The 19,558-nt window shown below is 36.6% G+C and overlaps 1 protein-coding gene across 1 annotated transcript in view; it reads right to left on the bottom strand.

The window, feature by feature from the left end:
* LOC127835868 (doublecortin domain-containing protein 1-like) overlaps positions 1 to 19,558 on the bottom strand; it is a 45,846-nt gene that overhangs the window by 17,325 nt on the left and 8,963 nt on the right. The window contains exons 8-25 of the mRNA XM_052362296.1: positions 18,709 to 18,850; positions 17,357 to 17,464; positions 16,507 to 16,692; positions 15,253 to 15,404; positions 14,519 to 14,642; positions 14,229 to 14,316; positions 13,860 to 13,945; positions 11,582 to 11,770; positions 10,644 to 10,890; positions 9,740 to 9,893; positions 8,974 to 9,132; positions 6,941 to 7,132; positions 5,306 to 5,600; positions 4,427 to 4,580; positions 3,119 to 3,378; positions 2,359 to 2,527; positions 1,166 to 1,237; positions 330 to 473 (exon numbers count right to left, since the gene is read on the bottom strand). Of these exons, the coding sequence (XP_052218256.1) occupies positions 330 to 473; positions 1,166 to 1,237; positions 2,359 to 2,527; positions 3,119 to 3,378; positions 4,427 to 4,580; positions 5,306 to 5,600; positions 6,941 to 7,132; positions 8,974 to 9,132; positions 9,740 to 9,893; positions 10,644 to 10,890; positions 11,582 to 11,770; positions 13,860 to 13,945; positions 14,229 to 14,316; positions 14,519 to 14,642; positions 15,253 to 15,404; positions 16,507 to 16,692; positions 17,357 to 17,464; positions 18,709 to 18,850 (2,921 nt within the window). The remainder of the gene's footprint in view (positions 1 to 329; positions 474 to 1,165; positions 1,238 to 2,358; positions 2,528 to 3,118; positions 3,379 to 4,426; positions 4,581 to 5,305; positions 5,601 to 6,940; positions 7,133 to 8,973; positions 9,133 to 9,739; positions 9,894 to 10,643; positions 10,891 to 11,581; positions 11,771 to 13,859; positions 13,946 to 14,228; positions 14,317 to 14,518; positions 14,643 to 15,252; positions 15,405 to 16,506; positions 16,693 to 17,356; positions 17,465 to 18,708; positions 18,851 to 19,558) is intronic.

Genomic DNA, 19,558 nt, shown 5'->3' with positions numbered 1-19,558 from the left:
AGGAACAAATCATGTTGTCTTCTTTCATTGCAAAAGTGTACTTAAATTTTACAGAATAATTCCAAACATTATGGGTGAAACTAAACCCAAAAAAGGTTAAAATTCAGAAAAATATCTAGCTGTTTTGATGAAAACTATATTTTAATATCAGGGCAAAAATTGTGTGCCCAATATACAAAAATTACAAATAAATCCCTTGATGTAAAGTGTCCATAAAATATTGACAATTAAATGCTTACAATGTCCTACTTCATGTGTGTCTGAAAATAAATTGTGAAATGTAAGATTAAATAATGTTGCTAATTATCATATTTTTCTGTTCAACTCACCTTCAGGTGGTACAAATGGTTTCCCACTAGAAACCCACACCTCTATGGGATAGCGTAGTATCACCTCCGTCGGTGGGGGTGGGTACTTGGCCAGCAGGTACTCTCGACGCTTTCTTGCCTTACCTGCCTCATTTGAATCAGTTTCTGGAAGCAAACCAACTATATATTAAAACAGCTTCAATTGTGTCAGCAGTAATGATGGAGTCCAGCTGCTAGCATAGGCTAATCAGTGTAGCCTTAGGTTTAAAAGAGACCGTACTAATTGTGTTGACAAGAGCTTGGATATTAGGGCACACAAGGTACAGCAGTCATGCATGCAACTGGGGAATGGCCTTATTTTTTATTTTAAAGTTAAATTGTATGACTTGAGTTGGCTTCTTCCACCTTTAGGCCTAATCTCCACCCTTTGAAGTATAGAACATATATTGCAAGCCCCCAATGTGGCAATCAGGCTTAACAAGGTGAGCAATGAAAAGGTCAACAGACAAGGGCTAGTTCTTCAGAAAAAACAACTTAAGCCCAAGAATTTCAACATATTTAAGCTAAAACAATCAGTATAAACTTAAAAACCAAAGAGGCAAAACAACCTCGCATCAGGAATGAAAAGTTTAATAAAAAAAACTAATCCAGGGATTGCAAAAAGTAGTCAAAACATCCACAGCTATTGTTAAAGGCAACATGATCATTAAACTGCAAAACATGTGATATTCCAGAGCAAAACTTGGATTGCATTACTTAACATTTAAATATAAATGAAAAGTGTAGAAAAGTCTATAATTTATAATTGTGAAACAGGATGCTGTGTCCAGTATTAATCAAGAAGTTGTGGTATCTACCAGCTTTCTCCTGTCCATCCTCTGTGTCTCCTTCCTGTCCTTCACCCTCACCCCTCTGCTCAATGTCCTCATCTATAAGGAAACAAAACATACATCCTCATCTATAAGGAAACAAAACATACATTCTGATCTATATGGAAACGAAAAAACACCCTCATCTATATGGAGACAAAAACATCCTCATCTATATGGAAACAAGAAACCGTCGGAGACGGGTGATGCTCCCCAAAGTTTTTTTTGTCACAATATTGCACTTTAAATTCAGATAAAAGGAAACGTCTTGAGGACACAGTAGTTGGGGGGGGGGACAAGAATTTTTTTTATAGAAAATTTCAAAGGGCCATAACTCTGTGAAAAATCATCCTACCAGAACCCGCTGATAATATGCACATCTCCACTTGGTAGTGAAGCTTCCCATAAAGTTTCATTGAATTCCGGTCATTAGTTGCTGAGAAATAGCCCGGACAAAAATTGTGAACGGACGGACAGACAGACAGACAGACAGACGCACACACGCACGGACAGACGAAGCGGTGACTATATGCTTTATTTTGGGGAGCATAAAAAACATCCTCATCTATATGGAAAAAACAGCATCATCATCTACTAGTATATGGGAAAAAAACATCCTCATCTATATGGAGATAAAAACATACATCTTTATTAATGTGGACATACAAAAAACCAACCTCTTCTATATTGAGAAAAAACATATACAGTAACCTCATCTGTGTGGAGACAAAAACATACATCCTCATCTATAAGGAAACAAAACACACATTCTCATCTATATGGAAACAAAAACAAACATCCTAATCTATATGGAGATAAAATATACATCCTCATCTATATGGAGACAAACACATACATCCTCATCTATATGGAGATAAAAACATACATCTGCATAAATATGGAGACAATAACATACATCCTCATCTATATGAAAACAAAAACATACACCCACATCTATATGGAGACAAAAACATACATCAATATATATACGGATACAAAAACTTACTGGACTTATCATACATACTTATCTATATGGGGACTTAATATACATCCTCATTGAAATGGAGACAAAAACATAAACCTTGGATAATGCAAAGGCTAATCTGGGAAAACACTTTATGCAAAGCCCTTTTTTTCCAGAGCAGGACTCAAATCAACTAATCAACATTATTCCTACTCACCAGTTTTCCCCTGCTCCATCCTCTCCACCTGGTGCACCCACATGGCCTGGTAGTTGTCTACAGCCCAGTCCACTATGTCCTCCACCTCAACGATTGTGGTGCCATCCTCTGTGAACATACGCACAGCTGCCTGGTTTAGTCCCAGCCGCGTCGTGCACTGGCTCAGAATCTGGAGAGTCAAAAGTAGGGATTTAATAGCATAGCCATGATTTATTTGTGCATTGCGGTGCAAAAATGAATCAAACTTATCTTTTGCTTTAAACAAAGAAAAGAAAGTCACATTTTCAAAAAGCATGACTTCACTGTTAGTAAGACCTGCACTTGTTAATGATGACTTTGGCTTGTTTGAATAACCATATTTTTAAAGGTGGAACTGAAACATTTTTTGTTCTCAAGCAAAAATACTAAGCCAGACAGCTATCATATTGTTCCATGAATGCAAGCTTGTTAATTATGTTTCAAAAGTATGAGAGTCTAAGTCTGGTTTGAGTCTAAAGCAATTGTGAAGGATACTGGAATTTTAAAACACATTTCACACTTGAATCTCATTAATATATGTAGAATCTTTACTTTTTATTCATAAACATACATGTACCATTTGCTTTGTTCTTTAATTATACACTTTGAGACATATCTAGGGCAAACAGGAACAAATAGTACTCTGAATTACACCCCCAACAGTTACACAATATACATTCAAAACATAGTAATCATCATCTTATTTCCGCAAATTCATCTGCAAACACACCAGACCACTCACCCCAATGACACTGGACCCGCAGATTATCTCCCCTGGCCGCAGCCGCCCCTCGCCATTCTTGTACGCCTGCACTTTAATGGTGCGCACGGTGCGCGCCACATTGATCTCCTTGTTGATCACTCGTGCACTGGTGGCCTCGTGCAGTTTGCGTAGCTTCTCCTCCCACTCCTGCAGGGTGAGCTCGTATTCGTGCGTTGAGAGGTCCACCTTCCCATTGAGCACACGGAAGCTTCCCACTTGTGGCAACTTCAGACCCTTCGCTGAAATCAGAGACAAAAAAGGTGCCCATGTAGGTTAATCAAAACAAGAGCTGTCTCCATATTATGACATATGCCTTCGATAAAAGCTTTGATAGAAGTTATGAGCATTTTTCAAAACCTAAACGCATTTTTCAAAACCTGATCGCGGACCATAAGTTCAAGGTCAAAAGGGTTAAAATTTGTGTGGGTATGGAAAGGCCTTGTCCATATACACATGCATACCAAATATGAATGTTACATCTGAAGCGACATAGCAGTTATGAGCATTTTTCGAAACCTAAACGCTAAGTGTGATGGACAGATGGACAGACAGACGGACGGACAGTGCGATCACTATATGCCCTCCTTCAGGGGCATAATAAAAACAGCCCAAAATAATACCGATTTTTTTCATCATGTGGAATATTTTTAAGTTGGAGTTTATGCTCACGTTCATTATTCAAAATAATAAAAGCACACACGTCTTACAATTTTTTTATCATGTTGAAGATTGTATGCAAATGATTGCACACAATTTTTGCAACAAGTCTATAGTAATGGACATACATGGAAACCAACACAACGTTTTGAAGTGTTTTTCTACCACGTCTGATCACACATGATACCTAGATTCACCAACCCTCTATTCTATATTTAATCCAATTTAGTATAGCATTATACTTTCATTATTTCTTCTACAGTCCAAAGAATCAATAGTTATATATGTAACAAGAGATTGCCAAGCAATATGGTCCCCTACCGGTGAAACTCCACCATTGTCAGTATTTTTTATTATATTTTATATTTGTTGCCATAGCAACCAGAATTTTTGACGTAGGAACAAAATAAAATGAGGTGCATAATCTCCATATTGCCATCTATCCATGTTTCAAGTTTCATGAAAAAATATGAAGAACTTTAAAAGTTATCGCAGGATCCAGAAAAGTGTGACGGACTGACTGACAGACAGACTGACAGACAGACAGACGGAGTGCAAACCATAAGTCCCCTCCGGTTTCACCGGTAGGGGACAATAAAATTCTTGCCCAGTTCATATCAGACTACTCACCGTTGCCCATCGCACATGAGAACGGCGTGTTCTCAGGCAGCCTTATGAGCTTGTATCTGCCCCGCATGGCTCGCGCGCAGGACACACATACACGGATCTGCTTGAAGGCCGTGCGGTCTGGAGGTGTCAGAACGGGGATCAGAGCCACATAACCCTTCAAATAAAACAAAGAAGGCATGAAGTGGTAGTAATGAGGTGTCATATCAAATACTTTTTTACAGAGAGGTTCTGAGACAAAATATCAAGAGGCAAAGCAGCCAGTCAAATGATCCAAACCATAATCAAAAGCGTGATTAACCTAGAGTTTCAGAAAATATCAAAACCACAATCAAAAGTGTGATTAACCTAGTATTGCAGAAAACATCCAAACCATAATGAAAAGTGTGATTATACTAGTATTGCCAAAAACATCCAAACCATATGAAAAGTGTGATTATACTAGTATTGCAAAAAACATCCAAACCATAATGAAAAGTGTGATTATACTAGTATTGCAGAAAACATCCAAACCATAATGAAAAGTGTGATTATACTAGTATTGCAGAAAACATCCAAACCATAATGAAAAGTGTGATTATACTAGTATTGCAGAAAACATCCAAACCATAATGAAAAGTGTGATTATACTAGTATTGCAGAAAACATCCAAACCATAATGAAAAGTGTGATTATACTAGTATTGCAGAAAACAATCAGGAAATACTGTTCATAGATCCCTTACATTGAATAAACCATTTCCCACCATACAAAATATTTTGAAATAGGTTAAGTTATTATTTTTTTATTCAAATTAGGAAGCAATTGTCAATATTTGCAAAATATTTTTTCCAAATCAAGAAACTTTTGTCAAATACATTATTTTGAAATCAAAGCACTTACAGGCTGATCAATCTTGGAGGTGTTTGCAATAGAGAATGTGCAAACATCAGCTTTGTTTGCTGCTGTAATCTCTTTGTCTGGCAGATCTGTGTAGAAAGCGTGTATGAAACCTGTCTCAGCATCATATCTCCATCTCTGATGTGCCTTGCCAAATTCATTGGTTCGACGTGTCTGCAGCATGACTTTGCAGCCAATGAAGGTCAAAGGTCGACCCTGTTCATCCTCAGCAAAGGGTTCGTTGTTCGGCATTGAGACAGTAAGAACTGTCTGAAGGCTGTGTCTGGGGCGAATTTCGCTGAAAATTTCAATGAAATAATTCTCAATAAAAAAGTTAATTAACGTTATTTATGAAGCGATATTGAATTGCAAGTGATAATAATTCAAAGATCAACTTGAAATCTCTGTCAAATTCATTTGTTAAACATCATTTTTTATACGATAAAAAGCATGAAAAAGAAATTGCAGTTGTGCATAAATTAAACAGAGTTCTTTTTTCTCAAAGGCCAACTAAATCCAGTGAACATTAATTTAAACAATAAAAACTAAGTATCACTTAAGGTCAGGTACATCAATTTATTCCATACGGCACTGCAATCAAATTATATTCGTTTATGTGTCCGATACTGCACTGCATTTATTAAACATTTGCTTAAGTCTTTGTACAGAATAAGGTTAACCCTTACAATGCGGAAACCGAATTTTTAAGGCCTTTGCAAACAGTTTGGATCCAGATGAGACGTCACAGAACGTGGCGTCTCATCAGGATCCAAACTGTTTGCTATTCTGATAGTATTCTTTGAAAAAAATCAAAGAAAATGCGAATTTTATAAATTCAGCAGACGACATTTTAGCAGACGACAAATTTCCCAGCATGCAAAGGGTCAATGTCATGGTCAAAATGAGGTAAGGGTATCTGGGTTTCCGGAGCGTTGAATATTGGGAGTAAGTCCAAAAGCAGATCAATGTCAAGATCAATTTAATTAAGTAAATAAAAACAAGTATCAACAATGAATAGCAAGCATAAATTTATAGCAAGCTTGATGTGACACAAAACACACCATTTTGATTAAACCTTTGAAGGGCTGACAAACAACAAACAAACCAACCTGCCAAAGTTGTAAGCCTCCCACATCGGAAGATGAAGTGGGCATAAACACATTTAATTTGAGCCCTACTTAACCCTTTCAGTGCGGGAACCGAATTTTGAAGGCATTTGCAAACAGTTTGGATCCTGATGAGACGGCACAGAACGTGGCGTCTCATCAGGATCCAAACTAATTGCTATTCTGATAGTATTCTTTGAAAAAACTCGAAGAAAATGCTAATTTTAGAAATTCAGCAGACAACATTTTAGCAGAAGACAAATTACCCAGCATGCAAAGGGTTAATCTATGTAATGACAGATTAGGCTGCACCGTTTGAAGATGCTATATAATCAGGGACCACATTTCATGCCTTAACTGGATTTACACTAAAAACACTTGTTTTCAAGGCAAAAAATCCATAAAAGCTGACAGTGTTTTCAATGGCAAGCCTGTGCAGACTTCACATACTAATCTGGGACGATACTTTACGCACATGCATTGAACCCTGTTTTTTCAGAGTACTACTCATTTTCAAGTAGATCTTCCTCACCCATTTTCTTTCATCAGCCATTGCTGATAGATGTCATCTGGTCGCCTTTTCATCAGACGCACATCCACAACTCGACCTTCTGGCTCTGACACGCTCAACACAAGATTTTTGTTGTTTGCGAGTGCAATGTAACCATCCTCGAACACAAAACGCTGAAGCGTATCACGTGAAATCTTTGTCACTTGCTTAGGCCTGAAATTCAATTTAGATTGTTTAGAATGCTTGATAAATTAATATTCAGAAACTTTAAATGGTATAATTTTCATTTAACTCCTTAATTTGTTTGTAAGCTTATTAATAAATTAATTCCGTGTAATAAGGCAATTCTTAAAACTATGCAACCAACAACAAGAGATTGCCAAGCAATAGGGTCCCCTACCGGTGAAACTCCACGATTGTCAGAACTTTTGTTATTTTTTATATTTGTTGCCATAGCAACCCTAATTATTGACGTAGGAACACAATGAAATGACGTGCATAATCTCCATATTGCCATCTATGCATATTTTAAGTTTCATGAAAAGATATGAAGAACTTTTAAAGTTATTGCAGGATCCAAAAAAGTGTGACGGACAGACTGATGGACAGACTGACAGAGCGCAAACCATAAGTCCCCTCCGGTTTCACCGGTAGGGAAATATAAAGACAGCATGATAGGAAATATATACATGGACCTCTTATTTACAGTTTCTACAAAACTGATAATCACATATGACAATATATGTATAAAATAAAACTTAAATAGATATTAATATAAAGTAATAAAATACACTTTCAATACAACTACATAAGGCAACCAAGACATCCATAACAGAAACAACAACGTTATGACAAACAGCAACATAGACTTTCTGAACATTTGCCAATTCTTCAGTAGCAAGAAACACACCATCAACAGACTTACTTGTAGCAAAAAATGCAACATCAACAGACTTACTTGTAGCTTGAAAGCAACATCAACAGATTTATTTGTAGCTTGAAAGCAACATCAAAAGACTTACTTGTAGCAAGAAACACACCATCAACAGACTTACTTGTAGCAAGAAACGCACCATCAACAGACTTACTTGTAGCAAAAAAAAGCAACTTCAACAGACTCACTTGTAGCAAAAAAGCATCATGAATATAATTACTTGTATCAAAAAAGCAACTTCAACAGACACACTTATAGCAAAAAAGCATCATCAATTTAATTACTTGTAGCAAAAAGCAACTTCAACAGACTTACTTGTAGCTTGAAAGCAACATCAAAATACTTACTTGTAGCTTGAAAGCAACATCAACAGACTTTCTTGTAGCAATAATTACACCATCAACAGACTTACTTGTAGCAAGAAACACACCATCAACAGACTTACTTGTAGCAAAAAAAAGCAACTTCAACAGACTCACTTGTAGCAAAAAAGCATCATCATTTAATTACTTGTAGCAAAATATGCAACATCAACAGACTTACTTGTAGCTTGAAAGCAACATCAAAATACTTACTTGTAGCTTGAAAGCAACATCAAAATACTTACTTGTAGCTTGAAAGCAACATCAACAGACTTACTTGTAGCAATAACACACCATCAACAGACTTACTTGTAGCAAAAAACACACCATCAACAGACTTACTTGTAGCAAGAAACACACCATCAACAGACAAAAAAAAGCAACTTCAACAGACTCACTTGTAGCAAAAAAGCATCATCAATATAATCACTTGTAGCAAATATGCAACTACAACAGACTCACTTGTAGCAAAATATGCAACTACAACAGACTCACTTGTAGCAAAATATGCAACTACAACAGACTCACTTGTAGCAAAATATGCAACTTCAACATACTCACTTGTAGCAAAATATGCAACTTCAACATACTCACTTGTAGCAAAAAAGCAACTTTAACAGACTGACTTGTAGCAAGAACACACCATCAACAGACTTTCTTGTAGCAAAAAAAAAGCAACTTCAACATACTCACTTGTAGCAAAAAAGCAACTTCAACAGACTCACTTGTAGCAAAAAATGCAACATCAACAGACTTACTTGAACTTTTCATACATCTCCCTGTCAGTGTATTTATTTGCTTCTGGGTCGGAGTCAAAGCTGTTGTTCACGTTAACAAGTCTTTCCCACGGCCACTTCAAGTTATTAAGACGCTGTTCTGATCTCTCATGGGCTAGATCGTGACAGGTTTTATCAGCACTGAATCAAACAAATATGTAACTTAATGCCTGTTGGCAAATTTTAAAGCCAATCTACCAGAATGCCATGCATATCGTAGTTGTTAAACATGACATTTGACTGGACACATCAGAGATGAGTATTGTACTGTTTATTCAATAAGAACACACACTGTTTTCTCTTGATATGATGTTTAAATTAATAAAAAGCAAATAATTGCAAAAGTGGTGTTTGAACATAAAACAGCAGAGTTAAACTTAAACTGTTTAAATAACATTTTATTGAAGTGATTTGAATGAACCAATGACATATAATGCTTCGCCTGATAGCTATGGAAAAGGGCCATACATGAAGAAAAATAAAACACATACCACTCAGAAATCAAATATACAAGCAGAAGGAAACAAAAAGAGGCTGAGAGCTATTTTATTTGATCCATCCCCATTGTTTGAGCTTTCTTTTGATCTCTCCCCCCCCCCCATAGATTACAAGTACTGGTTCTATCCCGAAAACAGACTCAAATAAGCCTTTGGCTTTCAATGCAATTAAGCAAAAAGTATATGGGTTCAAACTACTGTGGTCGAATCTTGCCAAGCTTATAAAGAGGATATCTAACTGTAGTGCATACTTCTCAGACTGGACACTAGGCAGTGGCTTGGCCGCCATGCTGACCGGTCCATCCACCTTTAAAGGGTCAATCATCTCATCGTCCTTTGACCACTGCTGGTGGACGATTACCTGGGTATTGGGCTGCATGCTTGGGTCAACTTGGAGGACATACCCTATATGGACATGAATTGGATTTAAGTCTAGCTTCCAGAAAACATGGCATAATGCATGTCCATAAAGTGTCGTCCCAGATACGCCTGTGCAGAAAATTGGGGGTGACAGTTTCCAATTTTATGGAATAATTTGTTAAAAAGAAGTCTCTTCTAAATACACGTATAAATCCAGTGTACACAGAAAATGTGGCCCCTGATAAGCCTGTGCAGACTGCACATGACAATCTGGGACTACAATTTACACAGAAATCTTAATCCCGATTTCCCAGAGCGAAGCCCAAAATTGATTTTGTTAACTTTTGCAGACTTATTTCAATAAGCATCCTTATAAGTCTATCTTAATGCAACAATGGCTTTCCATTAAATTGATATAATTACCTGGTTTGCCTTGTTTAAAAAGTGCTGATGACTTAAAGTCAGATCCTGGGAGTTTTATGCAAAAGATTTGAGTGTGCTTTGTGAAAAGGGGTTTTAGAGCAAGTGCGTAAAGTATCATCCCAGATTAGCCTGTGCAGTCCCCACAGGCTAATCAGGGACAACACTTTGCAGCTAAACTTGATTTTTGCTAAGAAGAGACTTGCTTGAAACAAAAAATATCATAAAAGCGAAAAGAGTTGTCCTTGATAAGCCTGTGGTAACAAGGCAAACCAGGTAAAAACTGTTTGATTTTAGAATTGAATTTGTGTTATAACTCTGTACTCTTGTAATAATATTGCCAATATTTGTTAGTTTTGACTATTTGTAACTTACTTTCGGGATTGCGTAGTGCAGCATACTGTCGTATCTTGGCCACGTCCTGTGCCAGCTGTGATAGCAGGAATCGGCGCTGTTGCTCGACCTTTGTCAGATTGGGGTCTGTCCAAATCTCGCCACATGACACAAACACCAACTGATCCCGCTTCAGTGTCTTCAGCGTAAAGTGCTCATTGCCGTTCTGGTCAAACAGTCTACGACCGGCAAACGGAAGATTCAGCAGAGAGGTGCAGTGGTCCAAGAACTGTAAGAATAGCCAAAAAAAAGTACATTTTTTTTTGTTGTCAGAAAGTCTTAAAATTTTGTATTAATACCTCATTTGTTCATTCCTAATTATTAAAACAATAAAAGATAGCTATTTTTTAATGCAAATCAAGTTTCGTTGATTCATTATATCATGATTGCTTGTAAAAATATCTTTGCTGTTTTTGAAAACTGTATAAGTAATATTTGGTCAATTTAAGGAATCAAAAGTATTTGTTATCAATGAAAATTTGTGTGATATTTTGACAAATATTTACCCTTTATGATTGTAAAATGTTTTTATTAAATAATAATAAATGCCAGCATTTTTTTAAATACTACAACAATTGCATTAACAAACTGCAATTACCTTTGAAATCTGAGCAATGTAAAAGACCATGTTTTCATGAGGTTCCAGTCTCAAACACCAGTATTTCAATCACTAGATACTGTTGTTTAACTAAACTACATCAAATTTTCTCAATCACCATTTGCTTTCAGGAATTGTTGTTCAGCATTTTCCCACATACCATAACTACACCCTTTGACAGGATATCATACCAAGTATTTTCGCAGAATTTTTTTAATGAAGCTGCCGAACAAATAAAATTTAAATAATAACTGCGCTAAAATGTTCTCAGGATTTTTCCCAGAACAATGACAGAAAGTTTGAACATAGCCACAAGGCGTACCATACTGAACTCGAGTTCTCGCACAGTGAGGTCCCTGCAGTGCAGATTCACGTCCATCTCAATGGGTCCGGTCTCAGCCTCGGGGATCATATCATCATGCTGATGATGATGCTTCTGTTGTTGTTGTTGTTTTCGCCTGCTCTTCTTGCCGTCTGGCAGCGGAGGCTTCTTGGAAAGGTCCTTCATGAACTGAAGGGGACAAAGGGTTCAAAAGAGCCGTGCTCTGTGAAAACAGGGCTTATGCATCTGCTTAAAGTGTCATTCCAGATTGGCATGCGCAGAAGGCACAGGCTTATCAGGATAGACCTTTTCTCCTTTTATGATTTCTTGTTTCTTCTTAACAAAAATCTAGAGTAGGCGAAAAGTGTCGTATATGAATAGCCTGTGCAGACTGGCTTATCTGGAACAACACTTAACCCTTTACCACTTGGATTCGTATTTTGACGTGTTTTAAGTCCCTTAGAAAGTTATATTTGATAAAAGACCTATCTGACTAGATTCAAGTTTTAAAGGTTTCATTTCCACCCTTAGATACTGATGAGCAGCAAACAGCATAAAACCTGAACAGACTGCGAGTTACTGTTCTGGTTTTATGCTGGTTGCAAAAGCCATTTTCACTTTACTACTTATGGGGGAAAATGGTTAAAGCACAAGCATTTAGTCCAATTTCACAGCACAAGGCTCAAATAATGAGTCACTTTGCTTCAAAATTAATTGGTTCAATTGGAATACTTTAATGGTCCGTTGGTACATGGTATACTTACTCAATTTACTACAGTGGCGACCACAGTTTAGTAATTATATAGAAGCTTCTTCAAGATTAAAAAGTAACCATTGTTATTACTTCACAAAGTTAACTGCATTTTTTTTGTAATTGGATTTGTAAGGTGTCCATTAGAAAAGCTATGTCTGACAAAGAATAGATAAGTTGTGTTTCAAGCCACCAAACACATACCAGAGCAATAATTGTACATCAAAAGATTTTAATTTAAACAAGAGCTTTTTCACAGACGTGACGAATACCCCACATGCCGCATTGACACATAATATTTTGTATGTCGACTTCACAAAAAACAGCGGACACCATGCTCAATTTTTAAAACGCACTTAGTGACCCCTTTACCTAGTTTTTGACCCAGAAAGGTTCATGTTATAACTCAGCCTTAAGATCCTCTCCATAAAACTTCTGTCCAAGTTTGGTGAAGATCAGATGTAAACTACTTGAATTAGAGAGCGGACACCATGCTGAATGTTAAAAAACGCACTAAGTGACCCCATAACCTAGTTTTAGGCCCTGAATGGCCCATGTTCAAACTTTTCCTAGAGATCATTCAGATAAAACTTGTGACCAAGTTTGGTGAGGATTAGATGAAAACTACTTGAATTAGAGAGCGGACAACATGGTGAGGTTTAAAACGCACTAAGATACGCGTGACCTAGTTTTTGACCCGGCATGACCCATATTCAAACTTGACCTAGACATCATCTAGATACAACTTCTGACCAAGTTTGATGAAGATTGGATGAAAACTACTTGAATTAGAAAGCGGACAACATTGTGATGTTTAAAACGCACTTAGTGACCCCGTGACCTTGTTTTTGACCTGGCATGACCCATATTCAAACTTGCCCTAGACATTATCAAGATACAACTTCTGACTAATTTTGGTGAAGATTGGATAAAAACTACTTGAATTAGAGAGCGGACAACATGGTGAGGTTTAAAACACACTAAGTGACCATGTGACCTAGTTTTTGACCCGGCATGGCCCATGTTCGAACTTGACCTACATATCATCTAGTTACAACTTCTGAACAAGTGTGGTGAAGATCGGATTTAAACTACTTGAAATAGAGAGTGGACACCATGCTCAATGTGTAAAACGTACTAAGTGACCCTGTGACCTAGTTTTTGATCTGGCATGGCCCATGTTCAAACTTGGCCTTCAGATCATCTAGATACAACTTCTGACCAAGTTTGGTGAAGATCGGATGATAACTACTTGAATTAGAGAGCGGACAACATGCTGAATGTTTAAAATGCACTAAGTGACCCTGTGACCTAGTTTTTGACCTGGCAAGGCCCATGTTTGAACTTGGCCTAGAAATCATGTAGATACAACTTCTGACCAAGTTTGGTGAAGATTGGATGAAAACTACTTGAATTAGAGAGCGGACACTTAATACGGACCGACAGACCGACCGACCGACAAGTTCACTCCTATATACCCCCCTAAACTTTGTTTGTGGGGGTATAATTAAGCAATATAAAGCTTACATTGGTCAGGTTTGGTCCAACCACAGGAACTACAAGGTTTGTGTTCCGTTCTCCATTCTTAAGTACCATCAGACGAAGTGGGGTCACTGAAACAAAAAAACAATTTCACATTGTTTTTCTTGAAAACAAGGGTGTTTGGGTGCGTTGTAGTCCACAAAATGTAAGCAAACTGCTAAGAAATCTTAATATCTGTAACATTTAATGGAGGGTAGGGCCTCAACAGATGTGTGTTTTCATGTTTTAAAGGGAACATTTCTAATGTGTAAATGTCATTTCCAATACACCCACATATTTAGATACTTCAGTTTAAATTGGGTAAAAAACTAGTAATTTAAACAATCTATTATGTTTACAAGTTAGAAAACATACTTCCTGTAAGACCATCTTCATGTGATATTTTCTTGTGTAACTTAGGTGCACATGGTATAATATAACCCTCCATGGGCCAATCGTAATCCTGCAAATACAAATATGACAACTTTTATTGTTACCTTGAACACATTGCATAACTCTTACTTTAATTAAAAAAAAATTCACACAATAAACTTCATGTCATAAGAAATAATACATCCATGATCATACCTGTATAATTGCCTTTACTTTAATTCAGGGGGTTACACAAATGCTTATAACATTTGGACTAACAAACCAGTACATACTTGGTTAAGGGACCCATCAGCTTTTGTAGGCCAAGACAGGGCTTGCTTGTTCCATTCTGGGTTGGTTGCGTCGTTATGTTTCCACTGGCCGATGTTGTCGAACCGCTCCTGCTTTAGTGCAAACCTGGAATCAATTAGAGATCAGTGCATGATAAACACTTAACATCTACAGGACACCACAGTTTTATCATTACCTGACCAACTGTTAAATGAGTCAACTACAAATGCGAAAGCTTAATAATTTGATTGAGTGGTTTACAAAGTTTCACCTTAAATGTAGTTAAATTGACAGTGCAAGTCGTGCCAGCAATGTGCCTAGAAGCTTGTTAACCCTTACAGTGCTGGAACCGAATTTTGAAGACCTTTGCAAACAGTTTGGATCCAGATAAGACGCCACACAGATCGTGGCGTCTCATCTGGATCCAAACTGTTTGCTATTCTGACAGTATTTTTTTTTAAATCAAAGAAAATGCTAATTTTAGAAATTCAGCAGACGACATTTTAGCAGACGACAAATTACCCAGCATACAAAGGGTTAAAGACAAGTCTACAAATTCCGACAATTAGGAGACATTTGAAGAAAAGATATGAGCCGTGGTCTGTAAACAGGGGGTTAAATGCATGTCTGTGGCTTGAACCCCATCATTTACATCAAATTAGAGTCAGTGTATACCCCCTCTTACCCTGATAAAAAATTACTTCACCACAGGTCTAAAAGATATAAGACTGCCAACCTCTGCAATGGTTTGTCATGTTTTTTGGTGAGGGGTTCTGACACAACAAGGTAGACCCGCACACCTGGCTTGACTCCCTCTGGCTGTGACACGTCATCAGAATTCTCACCAAACCTTTTGCCAAGGTAGGTCAGCAAGAGGTCAGGGTATTGCTGCAACACAATTGAATGTTGGCTCTTGTCAGAGACATAAAGTTGCATGATGATTTGTCAACATATATTTCAGCTCCTAGTATCAATAGTAAAATTGTGAATGAAATTAGTAAAATAAAGTTTCTCAGCTAATAAGTTACAACCTATTCAACTTTGATAGCGTCACAAGCCTTATGTTCCTTGAGACATTTTTCAGAAGGTTTCCTGGTTAGAACCAATTATTGATGTCTTGAGAGGACACCTTGAGAACAATCCCAAAGTGGTGATCAAAGCCCACCCCTCCAGACAATAAAAGGCATCATATCAACTTTGCCACTGGTAACTGAGGTTTGAGCATGTTATTGTTGTGTCTAATACAACAAAGTATAACAATCCTTCAGAATTTTACCCTTGACCCTGGTCTGCTTACAGTCTTCCTATTGTTTATTAACAGTGACTTTGACCATGACTAGACTGACCATCACAATTAAAAGATAGCTTTTCATGTAAGCTTGCTATATTGAAAGTTGTATCTAGATTCATCAATAACAAGAGATGTGTTTGTCAGAAACACAATGCCCCCTACTGCGCTGCTTTTAAATAAAATTTCAATATATCATTTGGCAGGCTTAGAAATTATCTCACTTTTAAAGATTATTACTTCCCTTGGATTGTATTTTTTTACTTTTGACCTTGAAGGATGGATGACTTTTACTTTCACCACTCAAAATGTGCAGCTTCATGAGATACACATGCATGCCAAATATCAAGTTGCTATCTTCAATATTCCAAAAGTTATGGCCAATGTTAAAGTTTTCGGACGGATGCACAGACTGACAGACTACCGGGGGCATAAAAACTAAGTTTTTTACTGGAAGCTAACTGTTAAACGCCAACCGCCCATCCTTTAACTTATTCATGATTGTTATTCAACAATCTTAAAACCAGCATTTTCAACTTTTTACAAGCATAAAATAGCCAAAATATAATAAGAGACATAATGAAAAAAAAACTTGTAAGAAATGGCAACATCTTGGTTGGAATGCATCCACTAAAAATGACATAGAATTATGGTGTATAGTTCAACAGGGATGAATAATTTATGTTAAATTACAACAAATACCTTAGAAGAAATTGTAGCATCAGGATTGAAATTCCACATCTGATGTGGGTTGCCCACCATTTTCTTCTGCAGCGTGACAACGTATCCGGACACAGCTGTATTCCGACCAGACAGCTGCGTGTTGATCCTTAAACTTGACACTGCCAGGCACATCTGAGGGAACGGCTTAATGTAGATGAATCCTGACTGTAACAAATGGAAGTAAAGATTAAAAGCTTCATTCATTTCATACCTGCTCTGTTAGTTGACAGGTAAAAAAGCATAATAAGGAATGCTTAACATTTCATATTTAAAACACATTAATCCACTTCCTTTGGTACAAAACATCCAAATAAAATATTGTGTAATCAGAGTTTTTAAGTTAATTAGAATATTTCAGACTAACTCAATTGTTTCATTCAGTTTTGAAGGTGAAGTATACTTTTTAAATACCTGTGGGAGATTTTTAGTTAACTCCCTACAGCATGACTGCTGTTTTTAGATCAAAATAGAAGACTTCTGATTTATTAAAAACATTCTGCAATTATTAACCCATTTAACCCTTTCCCACTCAGAAGCAAAGTAAAATGGCTATGTGCAAACAGCATAAAACCAGAAGAGCCTGTGAGTATCTCACAGTCTGTTCAGGTTTTATGCTATTTGCTGCTTATCAGTATATGAGGGTTGGAAATGAAGCTTTTAAAACTTGAATAAAGGTATGTAATTAAATGTAACTTTCTAAGGGACCACAAATGCATCAAAATACATATCTAAATGGTAAAGGTTTTAATATAGTATGTGAATTGTCAGGTGGCACTCATAAAAGGAAACACAAATCTGTCTAACAATGCTAGCCATGGTAATGGGTTACCTTTGAAATGACCCAGATTTGTGTCTCAGAAGGCCATAGTTCTTTGTGATTCTTGGGGAGCTTGTGGTTCATAATGATCTCAGGGTAGAGCACTGTGGAAGGTTTCAACTGGAACATCACATACATAGAGGAAATTAGGCGAACTAAAGTTGCATCCACTAACATCTAAAAAAAGCAATTCAGAATGATGGACATAAATATCCCCCTGTAAAATGCTTGCGACGCAAACTCTTAATCCAGGGGTCATCTACTGTCCAAGGCCAATGCACATGTGAAGTAGCAAGCCAATCGGTCGATTCACTGACGAGTTATTGATCAGAAACGATTTCCACACTTACTGTTATCGTGACCTTGACCTTTGACCTAGTGACCTTAATTTCAATAGGGGTCATCTACTGTCCAATGTGAAGTATTAAGCCAATCGGTCAATTCATTGATGAGTTATTGATCGGAAACGAACTGGTCTACTTACAATCAGGCTGGTCTACATACATTCAGACTGGTCTACCCACAGGTCTATCAACAGACGGCCAGCAAAACAATATACCCCTTCTTCTTTGAAGAGGGGCATAAAAAGTTAGGTATCAGCCCCAAAAATAAGGCTTGGTCAAGTTTGTGTGAATAAAACAACAACCTGTTATTTCATGCCATTGTTGATTTGATCATTTATTGATTTTAAATTCATAAGTCATAAGAGAAATTAATAATATTATATGACAACGTGCTATGAGCAGTAGTTGATAACAATCACTCAAATCGTGAAACCAACATATTTTTTAAATCTTTTCATCTAAAGCTTTTTCATAGTTTGTTTACTTACAAAATGTTCCTTTATTAAAGCTATTTGACACGGTAAGACTGACATTAATCACCAACTTGTAAGGTCATTTTTTCTGTTGGACACATTGAATTAGCAGTTTAAAATAACTGACAATTTGACATCATTAACCGAAAACAATAAAATAAAGAGATAAAACCAAGTATACATCATGATTACATGTGCTGAAAAATGATGGTTCCATATTTTTTTCATGTTATTTAGTGTATTGCTATTTTTTTATTTTCATAATGGGCACAGAAATGAACCAGGCTTAGAAGCTCAAATTTTTAATTTGCCTCAATAAAGTCACCGTAATTCTATACTTACTAAGCGTCAATATAATTATCAACATTAAATATAAATAAGTTTGTTTGTTAATCTACGGAATAATACATGGTAAGATTGTAACAATGTTTAGTCTGTTTGAGTACTTTGTACAACTTCAGATAAAAAAATCCATAAACATTTTGCAAAAAGCAGATTAGTAAAGCCTGAAAAGGAGTAACTTTTCCACTTTTTTCTGAGAACTCACCATGTACTGCAAGTAATGTCCATGTGGATCTAGTTCAGCCATGGCAGCTAGATTATTCACATGATCTCGTTCCCCGTCATATTGACACTGCTCGTATTGATAGCTTGGTGGCATCCCTATGTGGGCCTCGTAATATTCACAGCTAAAAAATACATAGAGATATTTTGTTGGATTTGATGGAATGTTGATTTTAATTCACAAGTGATCATAAAAATAATATGTTCATGAGTGGCGCATGGATGAGTGAAACAATATATATGTTCTATGATAACGAGTGAATTAAAATAAATTTTCCACCAAATCCAACACATTTTCTTTTTATTTTATGCTTTTTTTACCGATTATTTAAATTGTAAAAGAGTTTCACTGGAGAATTTCGCTGGAATCATGATGTCATGTCATCAAAAAATGACGTCATTTCACAGTAAAACAGTGAACATAATCGATAATTTTCACTTTTATTTTTCACTGTTTGAACTACAGTCGTAACCCGATGGCTCAAACTCGTCGGGACCGGCAACAAAAGTTTGAGCCATCCGGAATTCGAGTCATCCGATTTCTAATAAACTTATGTTTCCGAACAAATCCTCAGTACATTTTTATCTCCAGTTGAAGAGTACACATATTGCTTAAACGTCGTACTTCTTTCTGCTTTTGAATTAATAAGAACCAAATATATACTTAATACTTTTATTTACCAATATTTTAAAACAGTAACAAATATAACAAAATGTAATCTTTTACTCAAATCAATTAACAATTAAGTCGATGACATGTTTGCAACTGGCTTTAAATCAATTATTGAGTGCCTTAAACAAGCAGTCCTAATCGATTAACAGTTTATGCGACA

Source organism: Dreissena polymorpha, chromosome 1 (assembly GCF_020536995.1).
Source record: "Dreissena polymorpha isolate Duluth1 chromosome 1, UMN_Dpol_1.0, whole genome shotgun sequence".
NCBI lineage: Eukaryota > Metazoa > Mollusca > Bivalvia > Myida > Dreissenidae > Dreissena > Dreissena polymorpha.
This window is presented reverse-complemented; position numbering and strand designations above follow the sequence as displayed.